The 14,756-nt window shown below is 66.3% G+C and overlaps 3 protein-coding genes across 3 annotated transcripts in view; 2 read left to right on the top strand and 1 right to left on the bottom strand.

The window, feature by feature from the left end:
* Window positions 1-77: 77 nt before the first annotated feature.
* On the top strand, window positions 78-1,003 carry CHLRE_02g075676v5 (uncharacterized protein). Its single transcript, XM_043059145.1, has one exon. The coding sequence runs from the start codon at window positions 159-161 to the stop codon at window positions 414-416; it is 258 nt and encodes an 85-aa protein (XP_042926779.1). The 5' UTR covers window positions 78-158; the 3' UTR covers window positions 417-1,003.
* Window positions 1,004-1,052: 49 nt separating this feature from the next.
* Window positions 1,053-5,188, top strand: CHLRE_02g075650v5 (uncharacterized protein). The gene is made up of 7 exons (XM_043059144.1): window positions 1,053-1,372; window positions 1,494-1,570; window positions 1,915-2,008; window positions 2,406-2,600; window positions 3,172-3,380; window positions 3,640-3,742; window positions 4,024-5,188. The coding sequence occupies exons 1-7, from the start codon at window positions 1,262-1,264 to the stop codon at window positions 4,486-4,488; spliced, it is 1,254 nt and encodes a 417-aa protein (XP_042926778.1). The 5' UTR covers window positions 1,053-1,261; the 3' UTR covers window positions 4,489-5,188.
* Window positions 5,189-5,195: 7 nt separating this feature from the next.
* CHLRE_02g075600v5 (uncharacterized protein) overlaps window positions 5,196-14,756 on the bottom strand; it is a 15,232-nt gene continuing 5,671 nt past the window's right edge. Inside the window, exons 8-26 of the mRNA XM_043059143.1 lie at window positions 13,787-14,554; window positions 13,128-13,370; window positions 12,863-12,892; window positions 12,305-12,430; window positions 11,988-12,123; window positions 11,490-11,572; window positions 11,121-11,264; window positions 10,498-10,775; window positions 10,090-10,213; window positions 9,659-9,811; window positions 9,399-9,491; window positions 9,030-9,137; window positions 8,714-8,782; window positions 8,295-8,435; window positions 7,955-8,050; window positions 7,525-7,632; window positions 7,074-7,165; window positions 6,614-6,739; window positions 5,196-6,244 (exon numbers count right to left, since the gene is read on the bottom strand). Coding sequence (XP_042926777.1) covers window positions 6,079-6,244; window positions 6,614-6,739; window positions 7,074-7,165; window positions 7,525-7,632; window positions 7,955-8,050; window positions 8,295-8,435; window positions 8,714-8,782; window positions 9,030-9,137; window positions 9,399-9,491; window positions 9,659-9,811; window positions 10,090-10,213; window positions 10,498-10,775; window positions 11,121-11,264; window positions 11,490-11,572; window positions 11,988-12,123; window positions 12,305-12,430; window positions 12,863-12,892; window positions 13,128-13,370; window positions 13,787-14,554 — 3,084 coding nt within the window. The 3' untranslated portion in view covers window positions 5,196-6,078. The remainder of the gene's footprint in view (window positions 6,245-6,613; window positions 6,740-7,073; window positions 7,166-7,524; window positions 7,633-7,954; window positions 8,051-8,294; window positions 8,436-8,713; window positions 8,783-9,029; window positions 9,138-9,398; window positions 9,492-9,658; window positions 9,812-10,089; window positions 10,214-10,497; window positions 10,776-11,120; window positions 11,265-11,489; window positions 11,573-11,987; window positions 12,124-12,304; window positions 12,431-12,862; window positions 12,893-13,127; window positions 13,371-13,786; window positions 14,555-14,756) is intronic.

Genomic DNA, 14,756 nt, shown 5'->3' with positions numbered 1-14,756 from the left:
TCGTGGCATGAGTACTAGGCGCGTTCTTGGACTCAGCAGAGTCAGGAGAAGCACTAACTTGCTATCCAAGGTACCATGACAAGTAAAAGGTTAATAGCGGCAACTTAGAAGGACAAGCACGCCCGGTCGGGGGTCCACGCTCGCTCGCTCGCTCTGCTATGTCAGGGATTTCGGGACCAGTGCTAACTAATTGCAACACCGTTCCCCAGACGCGGGGCAGGGCTGCCGGGGTGGCTGTGCAGTGCTACAGGGCAGTCCTAATGCAGGGCGGGGCAGCAGCTGGGCGTGGGTGCGGCTGGTGGGGCGCGCCACCGCCCCCCGCACCCAGCGGCCATGGTGGTACCACACCTCCTTGCACGCACGGCCGGGCTGGTGGGGGCGCAATGCGCTGCTGCGGCACTGTAGCTAATGCTTGATGGGTTGGGCGGCTGCTGGTGCACGTGGGCGAGACGGGATGGGTTGGGGCGGGTCGGGTGCAGCGTGCAGACACGCCTGCGGAAGGAGACGTGGAGAGAGGCGCAGTGCAGCGATTAGTCCCGAGCAACATGTGTTCCAGGACGATGAACAGACCCGGTATCTCCGATGCTGTCCTAAATCCTAGCAGTGACAAGACGAAGAGGGGGGCCGAGGAAGGCGCATGCAGAGCAGGGGGAGAAGGGGTTTCACGCAGTGGTTTTGCCTTGCGGGCGATGTAGCCGCGTGTGGTTACCACGAACAAGGCTGCCATGCCACGTGGCAAATTGCGGAATGATACGTTCAAGGGGGCGGAAGGCCACGGAAGTCGTTACGCTGGTGGATGCTTGGACTGCACGACATGGCGCCGCCCAAACACACACACATGCGAGACGGGCCTGCCTTGCCGACTGAGCTCTTTTGGAGCGCTGTTCTGTTTTGAGTGTGTTGGTGGTGTGTGGTTGGGGGCGGTGAGGCATGGGAGGGGGGGCGGGTGTTGGGCGTGGGCTGCCGGCGCCGCGATGGAGAATGACATCGCTCAATTACCACGAGAACACTTCCTTCCATCCACTATAAATTCTGTACCATACTTACTTTAACTTTCAATCATCAGTACTCGTCCAAGTGGCCGACAGAGCCCAACGTGAATTGTATCTCACGAGAGCCGACTTCCACTTGTTTCCACGTCCCACGTAGTTGACATATAAGTAAAACCTGCCCACAAGAGAGGTTTAGAGCGCTTGCGGCGTGCCCTCAACGGACTTGCTCCGCCCGGCCAAGTCCGCGCTTGGCCCGAAAGCAGGAGCCAATGGCGGCCCGGCTCCTGCGGGATCCTGAAGCAGACGGATGGGAGCGCTCGGATATGCCCATCGTGTGCGAGACGTGCTTGGGACCCAATCCTTTCGTGCGCATGCAGCGGGTAAGTGCTTCCCAGGAGGTTTGCATCGAACTTGCTTGCCACTTAGATGTTGGGGTTCCTGTGGACTCAAAGCTACACTGGTTGACCTGGTTGACGGGCCATGCATTCACTCACCGCGCAGATCGAGTTCGGCGGCACCTGCCACATTTCTGGTCGCCCCTACACGGTCTTCCGCTGGCGCCCCGGCAACGACGCTAGGTGCGTTGGCTCCCACGGCGTTGCTGCTGGGCGGCATGTAGGGCTGAGGGGTAGGGGCGGGGAACTGGGTTCGGGGTCGCACGGGGGCGCCACCATGCGGCGCCACCCGGCTACTGGGCGCAGCCGGCGGGCCCGCGTGCCACTGCCGCCAGGCACTCCGGGTCCGCGGCCATGCGTTGTCAGGGGGTGGCTCATGGGCACCCGGCTCCCATGTCGCCTACGCCAGCCGCCGGGGGCAACGTGCGCGCACACCGGCAAGTGCTGGTGCTGGTGCTGATGAATGTGCCCGCCTGCCTCCTGCCCCTGCCCCTGCCCCTGCTCCTGCTCCTGATCCCCCCCTGCAGGTACAAGAAGACGGTGATCTGCCAGGAGGTGGCCAAGGCCAAGAACGTGTGCCAGGTGTGCCTGCTGGACCTCGAGTACGGACTGCCCGTGCAGGTGAGCGGCGGGAGCGGGAGGGTGGGGGTCGGGGAGGGGAGGGGAGGAGGGCGTTGAGGGGCCTGCTGCAGGGGGGTGTTGGCGGGTGGCGGCGGGTGCGGCTCGTGGTGCAGGCGGGGAACTCGGGCTGCTTGGCCGGTGTGTTCCGGGTTCGGAGCAACCCCATGGTCATGTAGGCGCACGGGGTGTGGCCTGGTCTGCGGCTCATGCGCACCCCAACACGCATCCTCAACCAGCACACATCTTGAACATACACACATATATTCACACACACCGCCTTTGCTGCATCGTATACACTGTCTTTGTGCGATGTTTTCCTTGTGCTCTATTAACACACACACACACACACACACACCGCCAAACTGACAAACACACCGCCACACATGTTCGTTCGCAGGTCCGTGACGCCGCCATGGGCGTGAAGCCGGACGAGGAGCCCCAGAGCGAGGTGGGCAAGGAGTACAAGCTGCAGATGGAGGCGGACGCGGGCACACTGGGCGGCGGCGGCGTGGGCGGGGCCAGCAGCAGCTACGCGGCGGGCCGGCCCAACGAGATGCTGCAGAAGCTGCAGCGCTCGCAGCCCTACTACAAGGTGAGGCGGGCGGTGTGTGTGGGGGGGGGCGGGGGGGGCGGCGTTTGGGAGGGAGTAGTTTGCTCCAAACCCAAGGAGGGGGAAGGGTAAGAGAACTCGGCCGCGGCCGCGGCGGGGGGGCGGTTGCATGGCGGCTGATGGTGTGGATGGCCGTGAGCAGGAGGCAGGAGGCAGTTGGGGTTTGGCCGCCGGACCAAGCCGCCCAGGGAGGGAGGGGAGGAAGGAGTGGCGAGTGCTGCACAGCGGGAGCGGCTGTAACGGCGGTAAATCAGCGGGGCCACAAAGAGCAAACGTAAAAGGCCCACGAGTGAAACCCGCGTGCTCCGCTGCATGGTTCCGCACGGCAAGAGGAGGGTGTTCGTCTAGTTGGAGCTCGGAACAAACTTCAGTCAATCAGGCACCCTCTCCCGCTGCCCCCCACCCTGCCCCCTTCCTGTCACCTCCCCACGCCCCTTAGCCGGCTTGTTTGAGCTGATTGGACCACCTTCGCTCACTCTTCCTCCACCCCTGCTTCCCCTCTCTCCCTTCCTCTCTCCCTTACTCTCTCCCTTCCTCCTTTTCACCCGCACAGCGCAACCAAGCGCGCGTGTGCTCCTTCTTCGCCAAGGGGCAGTGCACGCGCGGCGCCGAGTGCCCCTACCGGCACGAGCTGCCCACCGCCGACCCGGCGCTGGCCAACCAGTCCTACAAGGACCGCTACTACGGCACAAACGACCCCGTGGCCGCCAAGATGCTCAAGCGGGTGGACGAGCTCAACAAGCTCACGCCGCCGGAGGACACGTGAGTGGGCAGGGGGCGGGGTGGTGCGGCGGGCGGGGCGGGGCGGGCGGGGCAGGCAGGCAGTCCCAAAGCACACACACACACAAAACAACTCACCTCATGCGCCCCTGTCTCCGCCTCGCTACGACCTCTCTAGTCAGCGACTCCCGTACTGACTTCTGCCCCCTCCTCCCCTGCCTCCCTGCCCGCCCCCCCCCCCCATATATCATATTTGATACACACCATCCCATGGATGGCTACCCCCCCTTCCTCCCCGCAGCTCCATCACCACGCTGTACGTGGGCGGGGTGGACGCCTCCATCACCGAGGACGACGTGCGGGACGCCTTCTACTCATTCGGAGAGCTGGCCAGCGTGCGCAAGGTGCGGGCGTTGTCCCGGGGGGGTGTGTGTGCGTCGGGCTGCCGGCGCCGGACTGCAGGGGAGGCGCGGCGAGGCGTGTAGCGGGTGCTGCCTGGGTGCTGCCCGGGTGGGTGTGCGGCTGCGGGCGGTGGGGACGCGCCTCGCCGGAGCGCTCCTTCCGGCACCGATACCCCTGAGGTCGCGCTGCTGCCTCTTGTACCTCCGATGCCGTCTCAGGACGTACTCGTGTTCCCATGGTTACCACCCTCTGGCCCTTCCCCCTGCCCCTGCCCCTGCCGCAGATGGACGTCAAGAGCTGCGCCTTCGTGACCTACACCACGCGCTCCGCCGCGGAGAAGGCGGCGGAGGAGCTGGGCGGCAACCCGCTCATCAAGGGCGCGCGCGTCAAGCTCATGTGGGGCCGCCCGCCGCCCGCGCCCGCAGCCCGCAACGCCGCCGCCGCCGACCCCATGCAGCCCTCCACCAGCGGCGCCGGCGGCTACGGCGGCGCGGCGCCCGGCAGCGCCGCCTCCTACTACCCGTCCATGGACCCCTCGGCCATGGGCTCGCGGGCGCCGGGCGGGCCGCCCGGCATGCGGCCAGGCGGGGAAGGCGGCGGCCCCGGAGGCCCCGGAGGCATGGCGCCGCCGCGGCCCATGGGCTACGGCGCGCCGCCCGGGTACGGCGCGCCGCCGCCTGGCTACATGCCGCCGCCGCGCCCCATGGTGTCTGCCAGCATGCAGCCGCCGCAGCAGCAGCACCAGTAGCAGCAGCAGCACCAGTAGCAGCAGTAGGCGAGGAGGAGCAGGGAGGTGGGCGGGTGGCGTCTACGTGGCGTTTGATGCGGACGCTACCTGTCTGGTGTTTGGACTGTTGACGGGTCGCGGTGGGTTGGGGGTCGGCGGGGTTACTGTTGTGCGGAGGTGGAGTCCGCGGGTGTCGTGTGACGTGTGACGTGCGGCGTGCTGACCCGGCAGCTGTCTCACTGGGGTCAGGCCGGGTGTTGTGCCCCATGTTTGACAATGACGGTGCACGAAATCCGGTGTGGTGGCGCGACGTCATGAGGTGGGGTGAGGTGTGAGGTGCAGCATGTGTGCCAGCGATATGCAAGGCGGTGTGGAGCACAGGCTGCGTGGTGCTGTTGTGTGGATTTGAAGAAGGGATGTGACCGATACAACAGATAATAGACGCAAGATCTTGACGCCTTTCGGACATTACTCAATGACTGTCGGATGACACGACATGACGACTTGATGTGACGCTGGCACACGCGATACGTGCTGCGACCTGTCAGACACTGCACTGCGCAGGCGGGCGCCATGCTGCGGCCCCGTGCACTTCCGCTTCGGGTGTACCGTACATGGGCTGTGTCGTGCAGCTTGGATCAGACTGTGTTACGAGCGGGGGTGCTATGTTGACGTCAGACAAGTATTAAAATGTGCATCGTGCATGTAAAGCAGTGTGCTGGGTGCCAGTCCCTCTCAGGCTCCCGCGTCTGCGCTCGCCCCCACACGCTGCGGCCAGCCCTCCTGCTCCTTGGGACCCGGCAACCCATGTCACAGGCGTCACACCCCGGGGGGAGGATACACTTGACACTGGGTGTGCAACAGTCAGAACCACCCGCAGCACACGACAGGCGCCTGGCCATTTGCACACACGGTCAGACACAGTGAAGGCAAGCCGGCCGCGCGGGCCTAGCTGCAACCCATTGCACGCCTGTTCCGGCCTGTTCGCAACAGCTGCCCAAGGCGGCCTACCATCAATTCTTAAGCAGGCCCATGCTTGCGGTACTTAGCCGCTCCTGAGGTTGGACTCCAGTCAGCCCAAGTAGCAAGACACCAGCAAAACCCTGCAAACAAACCCTGTTCTCTCATCCGCCGCCGCTGCAGCCGCGTTCACACACACACACAGCCATCCTGCCGCACCAGCACACCATCCCACACCCTACCGACCCCACACACCATGTATGGGCCCACATGCCCACACCGCATCCCCTGCAGCGGCGCCCCTCAAGTCAGCTTCACCCCCACTCGCCTCTCGCCCCCACCACAAACACCCCTACAGAGCACACCCACCACACCACTTCAGAGTAATGCTTGCTAGTGTGAATGCAAATACAAGACGCCGTCGTGTGCTCCAGGCTAGCACCACAGCCCAAGCCAACCGCCAATATGCCTCTCCCACCCAGGTGATTCCGCCCAAGCCAACTCACACGCTCCTCCACACCCCCCCACCGCACCGGCACCTCGAAGACGCCTCCTCCTGGCCTGCTGCCCAGCCCCCGTCTTGCATTGGCCGGCTATCGCCCCCCCCCATACACACACACGCCTCCACAACCACAGGCTCCCCCCCGCCCGCTAGGAGAAGAAGTAGGTGGACTGCCGCACCACCGACAGGTCCAGCTGCCCGGGCGCCGGCACGCGCGGCAGGGCGGCGGTGGCCCCGCTGTACTCGGGGTTGCGCAGCAGCTCGCGGCGCAGCTCGTGCAGCAGCGGCCGCTCGTGAAGCTGGACAAAGGTGTCGCTGAGGGTGGGGGGCGGGGGGCAGCGGCACAGAGGGCGGGTCAGGGTAGTGGGGCACACGGCAACTGGTCAGGCAAGTTGGGTGTTGGGGCGTGCCAAGGGGCAGCGGAGGCAGGATCTCAGCGCAGGGGCTCGGGGGCGCGCGTGTGCCACTGCGGCGCCGCGCAGAAATGACAGACAGTGACGGCCAAAACACAATCTGAGCCATCCCCCGATTTCCCAAACACACTTCCCTCCCCTATCCATTTCTGCCCTTTTGTTCCTGGTGGATGTCGGCACTCCATTACTCGTGATTCAACCGCATTGTCCTCCATGAACGCCAAAATCCCCCCCTCCTCCTCCCCCTCCTCCTCCTGCTCCCCCTGCTCACCGGATGGCCTTGTTCATGAGGTCCACCGACGCCGCATGTGTCCAGTAGCTGTCGTGCACGGCGGCGAAGCACGCGCCCGCCTCCCGCACCGCCCGGGCAGTCATCATCATGTGCGCGCCGTCCAGGCTGCGGCGAGGGCGAGGGCGTGTGTGTGTGTGTGTGTGTGTGTGTTTGTATGATGCACACACATTGTGTGGTTGACTGTGCGTGTGTGTGTGCGTGTTGGCGTGCGCGTGTGTAATTGTGTATGTGACAGAGAGCATACGGACAAGAAAGCGCAAAGACCATGTGTGCGTGTGTGCGCACACATGTATGCGGGGTCACCGTTGGCGCACATGCCACCTGGTGAACCGGACGGCTGCCATAGCGCCCCCAGCCCTCCCACACAGGCTTGCGCCTTAGCCTTAGTTCTTCTGGAACGATACAAACATCCCAACCACAAACGCAACAAGTCACCCACCAGTGCACGTAGTTGGGCGGGAAGCCGGAGCACTGCTTGCGCACGTCCAGCGGCGACACCGCGTCGCGACTGTTGTCACGGATGCTGAATGTCTGTGCGGGCAGGGTGGGGCGTGTGGCGGCGAGGTGTGTGTGTGTGTTTAAAAAAACGAAACGAAAGCCCGCCCAGACGACGCCGTGTGTGTGTGTGTGTGTGTGTGTATGTGTGTGTGTGTGTGTGTGTGTGTGTGCGCAGGGAGGAGCCGGGGGCAGGGGGCAGGCGCAAGGCCTAGCCCTTCCCCGGTAGCCTTCGCTCGGGCATGTGGCCCCCGCCCCCGTGCGCTTGGGCTTTCGCTCTGTCATGCATGGACGGCGCCCCCCTCGCCCCCCTCCGCTAGCTTGACTTGCTTTGCTCTAGTTTGGGCCGGTACATACCCCCCTTCCACACACACACACACACAGCGCCTGCCCACCTGCAGCGACGTGTGCACGGACAGGGTGGGCACCTTGCGGTAGGGCTGCTCCACCGGGAAGCCCAGTGGGCTGGTCCACACCACCGGGGCGCCGGCGGACACCGCGTACTGCGGGGAGGGCAGGGGCAGGGGCAGGGGGGGTTGCAAGGATTGGTACAGAGAAGTGTAGCGAAGTAGACAGGGGGGGCAGAGGGAGGCGGGGGCTGTAAGTACCAACCCACTACTAGTGAGGCGGGCGTGTAATGGTGGTCAGCGTGGCTGAGGACTTGGACAGGAGCTGCACACCAGTGGCGTCTGTGGTGCCATGCAGCATGAACAAACACCTGTGCGAGCTAAGCGCACACAAGCACACGCCCCTTGTGCTTTCCCAGCACGTGCTGATCCCCCTGCTCCTCCTTCCCCCCTCCCGCTCCCCCTCCCTCCTCCCCACCTTGGCGCAGTCCTCCAGCCAGGACCTCACGCGCACCGCCGGCCCGAACACGTCGCTCATGGACTCAAACACAATACCCGCCACGTAGGTGGCCACCTGGTGGGGCGGCACAAACACACAGCGGCGGCAGGGCGGGCGTGTGTGTTAAAGAGCACAAGGAAAACAATACGCACAGGACAGCGGGTGTGTGTTGTGTCAGGTAGCGGTAACAGTACGTGTTGTGGCCGTGTGCACGCGTGTGTGCTAGGGAGCCCCAGGGACTGAGGTGTGGCGGCATCGTGACCCTGGTCCCCACCCACCACCCACCGCCCGCCACCCACGCCCCCGCCTCCCCCCTCACCTTGCGCCGCTCCTTGGGGTTGCCCCAGCCCCGCTCCTCCAGGCGGCTCTCGATCTGGTCGCGCGCCCCCACAAATGTGACGCCGTACACGTACGTCATGACGCTCTGTTTGACCAGCTTGCGGTCCACGTGGCCGTGGATCTGGGGGTGGGTGCGGGGTGGGGGCGGGGGTGCGTGGGGTGGTGACAGCAGGGCGTGGGCGTGGGTGGGTGGGGCGGCAGCAGAGGCAGCAGCAGGTGGTGGGAGTGGCGTGACAGCAGCGAGACGGAGCCAAGCAAGCCAGTGTGTGCGGCTGCATGAACGGGAAGGCCAATGCACCCCCCTCCAAGCCCCTCAATGTTTCCTGCTACATCCTCCCAATGCGTGTGCGCAAGCCTGTGTGCGTGTCCCCGCAGCTGCCCCGCCCCCCGCCCGCCCACCTTGGCTGCCTCCGAGCGGCCCTGCGCACGAGCCAGCTCCACCCGCTCAGCCACCGCGTCAGCAACAGCCTGGGGGGAAGGGGGGACGGGGGCGGGGGGCAGCAGCAATGGTGGTGGTGGTGGTGGTGGTGGTGGTGGTGGTGGTTGGTTATGTGCCCGAGCCCAACCAAAAGTCCCGTCATCATCAGAAAGCCCACCCAGGGGGGGCGCGAGCAGGTGGAGAAGGAGGATGGGACGTGGACATGACGCAAAACCCACACGGCCACAGGACGTATGCGCACCCGCTTTTCCCTCCGCCTCCCCCCCCCGCAGGTACCTGGTACACGTCCTGGGGCCGGTCTGCCGGCACCAGGTTCACTGCGGTGCCGCCGCGCAGGTCGCGACCCAGTGCCGCGTAGTGCTGCAGCCCGTTGCAGGTGCCGTCCTGGGTGCGGGGGGAGAGGGGGGAGGGAGGGAGGGAGGGAGGTGGGAGGTGGGAGGCAGCCATGCAAGGAGGAGTGGATGAACTTGGACTTCCGACGTCGGGGATTGCCCGCAACTCATGGACTTGACACCACACACCCTCCTTTACTTCTTCAACACACACACACACACACGCACAACACACACACACACACACACATAACACACACACACACACACACACACTCACTGACACACGCACGCCTCACACGACGCCTCGCACCTGGTTCACAGGCTGGTGGCTGATGAAGGCGGTGGGGTTGACGCCGCCGCTGGAGTCCAGCGCGTCAGCCACCTCGAAGCAGGTGGCCAGCATCTGAGGCGGCGAGGCGGCAGGAGGAGGGGGGCACACACAGGGCGGGGGTGCAGGGGCCTAAATAACGAGGTTCAACAGGGCACCCCAGACCCCATCCGCCCACCCACCCCACCTGCACCCCCACCCCCACCGCGCCCACCCGCCCGCCCACCCACCCACCCACCTACCTGCCACGGCTTCTCCGCGCGCTGCCACCATGTGCCGCCCCCCTCCAGCGGGTGCGCCGCCGCCGCCCGCACCGCCGGCAGCTGCTGCCGCGCCCACTCCAGCCGCTCCGCCAGTGGCCGCTTGTCCACACCCTGGCCCCACAGGTTGGCAACCTGCAGACGCAGACGCACAGGCACACGGGTGAGCACGTGAGCGTGTGGGCATGCGTGTGCCGCCTCTGCGCGCGAGCGCCTCCACGCCTCCACGCCTCCACGCCTCCACGCCTCCACGCCTCCACGCCTCCACGCCTCCAATACCGGTGAGGAGCATACACAAGGCGCAAGGGGCGGGCAGGGCACAGGTGAAGGCCACTTCTCCTCCGTTCCCGGCTGCCGCTCATCCCCGTGCCCCCAAGCCCTTCCCACGCCCCTCCCATGCTCCTTCCCCCCACCTGCATGAGCAGCCAGTCGAAGCCGCGCTCGCCCAGTGGCCGGCCGCGCCCGAACTGCAGCAGGCCGCGGGTGGCGTCGTCGCCCAGGTGGTGCAGGTGCGGGTGCAGCGGGTAGGCGCGGCCGCTGCACAGGAGGAGGGGGGGGGCAGGTGGGCGGGGGGGGGCAGGCAGGTGGGTGGGTTGGGGGCAGGGGCTTGTAAGTGGGATGGTCATGGCGAGTTTGGCGGTGACAGCTGCGGCGGCGCAATACATAGTCACACAGGCCTACACGCACGTGCCAGCACAACAACAACGTCCAAGGCACCGTTACCGAAAAGCGCACACGCACACGCACACGCGCGATTTGCTGCATCGCATACACTGTCTTTGCGCTACGTTCTCCTTGTGCTTTGCAACACACACGCGCACCGGAAGTCGACGTGGTGGGGCTGGTAGAACAGGATGGGGCGGCCGCTGCCAGCCGCACTGCCAGCCAGCAGACCACCACCACCACCGCCGCCGCCCTCGCCGCCGCCAGCCGCCGCCGCCGCCACGGCGCCGTCGGCCGCAGTTGGTACGTCAGTGCCGTACAGCTGGTACACGCCCGCCCCCAGGTCGTACCGGCCAGTGTACTGCCGCGCCACGTCCAGGCGGTACTTGAGCGCACATCGCAGTCCCGACTCATTGCGGTTGAGCAGCCGCACAGCCTGCAGCAGCAGCAGCAGCAGCAGCAGCAGCAGCAGCAGCAGCAGCAGCAGCAGCGGCAGTAGCAGTCACGGCAGTAGCAGTAGCGGCAGAAAGCAAAGGCAACGACAAGTGGTAGTAAGCGGTGATAGCGGCAAACACACACACACACACACACACACACACACACGCACCGCATATAAAATCACTGCATACTTCTTTCCTTGTGCCCTCAACACATACAGCGCATGCTCGGCAGTCCTGAGTGTTCCCTTCCCTTGGTGCCTTCTGACACACGCCCACACTGCACGTCCCCCGCCTTCCACTGCACGCCCCCCACTGCACGCCCCCTACTGCCCCCCACTCACGTCGCACTGGTGCTGGTAGGCCTCCTCCTCCGACTCGCTCATGCGCCCCGCCCCCACCAGCAGCTGCCCGCCCCGCCGCCCCTCGCGCTGCAGCCGCAGGTAGGGCGTGCCGCACTGCGCCGGCGTGTCGGCACCCAGCAGCGGCTGCACAGGGCGGTGCGGGGGGGAGTGCGGGGAGGAGGGGTCAGTGCGTGTGCGTGTGTGTGTGTGTGTGTGTTTATGTGTGGAGGGCGGGCATGGCAGGGTAGTTGCGGGAAAACCGAACCAGCCCCCACGCATTTCCCTTGTGCATTCTTTCCCTACAGTGCCTGCAGCCTCACAGCCCCCCACCGTCATGCGCGCACAGGGACTGGGCGGCCGCGCACTCACCCGCCACACGTGGTTGAGGGCGCTGGTGAAGCGGGTCGGCAGCTCCTGAGGCTGGTTCTGGGGCAGGCCCAGCCGCCCGCCGCCTGCAGCAGCAGGGGCAGGGGCAGCAGGGGCAGCAGTAGGGGCAGCAGCAGGGGCGGAAGTGGCACCGTGTTCTCCCCAGTGCGCAGTCCCCGACCCCGACCACGAGTCCTCAAACCAAGGCCCCAGGCGCGCCCCACTCCTCCACTCCTCCCATGGTCCCCACCTCCTGCACACCGCGCCGGCTGCCGGTACCCCCACGCACGCAATCGCGCCACACGCCCCCCCCACACATAACTTCACACACAAACGCCCCCTCCCCTCCTCGCTCCTTTGCATTGGGTTCGTTATCGGTGGGGACTGGAACAAACTACCCCTCCCCCTATACTACCACTTCCTTAACTGTTCATGAATGTAACCCCCCCCCCCACACACACACACTCAACCCCACCCTCTCCCCCCTCCCCCTCCCCTCACCCTGCCGCTGCACGGTCTCCATGACGTCCAGCAGGCGGCCGTGTATGCGCCACGGCACATTGCCCAGCACCGTCAGCGCCTGGTACAGCGGCGTCATGCGGCCCGCGGCGTGCGCGGAGGCCAGCCGCTCCATCACCTGCACAAGGGGGAGGGGGAAAGGGGCGCGGAGTGCGGGGGCATTGCCTCTCCACCCCTCGGCGGGCAAATACACACAAACACACTCCCATAATCTCCTCGCTTTTGCTTTGCTCGGTGGAAACAACCTCCGCCCCCCCCCCCCGCCCCACCCCCCCGCCCCCCCCCCCCGCCCCCCTCACCGCCGGGCTGTACTGCGTCTTCATCACCGGCACCGTCTGCGACAGGAAGCCGCCCGCGCGGGTGCCGCACCAGGGCCGCGGCTCCACAACCATGGGCATGAAGCGCGGCTGCAGCAGCCGCTGCAGCTGTGGGCAGGTGTGTAAGTGTGTGTGTGTGTAAGTGTGTGGGGGGTTTGCGATCATGATTAACTAAGAAGTGAAGGTGTAACCAGGAACAGTAGCATAGCAGACGCGTCCCTTCTTGTAATGTCGCATTCATAGCAGACGCGTTGTTACCGGGGGGGGGTACAATGATGATTACTTAAGAGGTGAAGGTGTAGAGGGGGGAGTGGCAGGGGCAGGCAGGGTTCCAGTGACAAGTGCTCATGACCACGGCGGTGGTGGGCAAAGACGCGCTGGAGGGCGGTGTGGCCGACACAAGGGTTCGGGTCTTGCCCGCCACAGGGGGAGCTGCTGGGCGCCGCGTTCAGGCTGTCGCCCGCGTCAAGGCTGTTTCGCCCCCGCCCAGTGCCACCCAGTTGTGCCCCCCCTCCCTGCCCCCCACGTGCCGGCCCTCACCGCGACATCGCCCTCCAGTTGCCGCAACACCTGCAGCCGTGGTGACGAGCAGCGAGGTGGGGGTGTGAGGGGTTAGCGAGGAAGGCGCAGCAGGCAGGCAGAGGTGTCGACAGCAGACTTCGGCAGTGTGGCGAGGTGGCGGTGCGTGGCTCACACGCCCAGCCCAGCCACCAGCCATGCCTGGGTCGTCACGCAGCCGCCCCTTCCTCACCCGCGCCTACTCTGTCCCACCCCCACCCACCCACCCACCCACCCACCCACCCACCTGCGGGTGCAGCATCACGAGCCCGGGTGTCTGGAAGCCGCCGTGGTGGAACGTGGCGGCAGCGCCGGTGCTGTGGCGCAGCGCCGGCTCCATCACACGCTGCCTGCCCCCCGCCCGGCCGCTGTCACCGCCCCCGCCCACCGCCTCCTCGTCCGCCGCCTCCGCCTCCGCCGCCTCGTCCGCCTCCGCCTCCACCTCCACCTCGAGCAGTCGAAGCATGAGGTCCAGCAGGCAGGCCCCCACCTGACAGGGGGGGGGGCCAATGGCAGGCACAATTAGTTAGGAGGAGGAGGAGGGGGTAGCCGCCCATGCAAGACGGAATGCTTGACCCAAATCGTAACACGTGAAGGGGGCAGTCGTCGAACTGCGCAGGTCGGCGAGGGTGTTGCGGCCGCACAGGCGGTGCAGCAGTCAGCGCGTGCCTCCTCCCCGCCCCCGGCCCGCGCCACGCCCCACACAGCCTGCCAACCACCACATCCCCACATCCCCACATCACCACCACCACCACCACCACCTGCAACCGCCCCCAACCCAGCCCGCCGACCCCATTGCACTGACCCAACAACAGCGCGCATTCGCCCTCAGCCGCCCTCAGGGCCCCTCAGCCTGCGGGCCGCGGCCCCCCTCAGCCCCCAGCCCCCAGCCTTCAACCCGCCCACCTTGACGCGTGTGGACTGGTCCCACTCCCCCGGCCGCTGTGCCCGGTCCGTGCCGGCCACGACCCGCCTCAACACGCTGCGGTGCAGGTGCTGCAGCGCGTCCCCCAGCCCAGCCCCGTCCCCCGCCGCAGCCGCATCTGTGTCGACAGCTGTAGCACTAGCAGTAGCAGTAGTGGCATCACGCTCCTGCGCCATCACTTGATCCAAATCCAATGCCTGAACAGGCGCCGCAGCCGAAGGCGAGGTGGCGGCGGCACCGCTGCCTGCCGCTGCCGTTTTCTTGGGCCGCCCTTGCGCCTTGCGCGGGCTAGCCTTCACCTTCTCTTCCGCTGCCGCTGCCGCCGCCGCCTCCTCCGCCGCCAGCATCTCTTCCGCCGCCTTCAGCTGCACGCCAGCCTTAGTCAGCGCCACCTGAAGAGTCGCATGCCGGCTCTTGAGCTCCGCGGCCTGCGCCGCTGTTAGCCCGCCGCCACCGCCACCGCCGCTGTCGCCATCTGCAGCCTCCAGAGCGCCCTTCCTCACACGCTGCTTCGCGCCCCCTGCTGCGACACCCTTTGCCGCCTCCGCTATCTCCGCCTCCGCCGCTCCTGCGCCCAGCTGCTGCTGCAGCCGGTCCGCCGCCTGGCTCAGCGCCGCCTGCCAGGCCCGCGTGACGTCCACCCTCTGCGCCGCGGTGCGCGCCCCCGCCAGTGCGGCGAACAGGGCGCCGTCCAGCTCGTCCTGCCGCACACGCCGCCCGATGCGGTCCATCACAGCCGACAGCTGGTCCTGTGGCGGGCGGTGGTTGAGTGGTGGTTGAGTGGTGGTTGAGTGGTGGTGAGTAGTGATTGAGTGGTGGCGGGTGGTGTTGAGTGGTGGTTGAGTGGTGGCGGGTGGTGGCGGGTGGTGTTGAGTGGTGGCGGGCGGTGGTGCGGTAATTCCATGCGACTTGAACTGGGGTAGCCGTCCTTGTCGAGTGCCGAGTCCAACA

Source organism: Chlamydomonas reinhardtii, chromosome 2, assembly GCF_000002595.2.
Source record: "Chlamydomonas reinhardtii strain CC-503 cw92 mt+ chromosome 2, whole genome shotgun sequence".
NCBI lineage: Eukaryota > Viridiplantae > Chlorophyta > Chlorophyceae > Chlamydomonadales > Chlamydomonadaceae > Chlamydomonas > Chlamydomonas reinhardtii.
This window is presented reverse-complemented; position numbering and strand designations above follow the sequence as displayed.

What these genes read in the sequence shown, in the direction of transcription:
- CHLRE_02g075676v5 (XM_043059145.1), top strand. Translation starts at nt 159, where the DNA reads ATGTCAGGGATTTCGGGACCAGTGCTAACTAATTGCAACACCGTTCCC.
- CHLRE_02g075650v5 (XM_043059144.1), top strand. Translation starts at nt 1,262, where the DNA reads ATGGCGGCCCGGCTCCTGCGGGATCCTGAAGCAGACGGATGGGAGCGC. An exon ending in GCTCGCAGCCCTACTACAAG is followed by an intron (nt 2,601 to 3,171) that starts GTGAGGCGGGCG and finishes TCACCCGCACAG; the next exon opens with CGCAACCAAGCGCGCGTGTG. An exon ending in CTCACGCCGCCGGAGGACAC is followed by an intron (nt 3,381 to 3,639) that starts GTGAGTGGGCAG and finishes TCCTCCCCGCAG; the next exon opens with CTCCATCACCACGCTGTACG.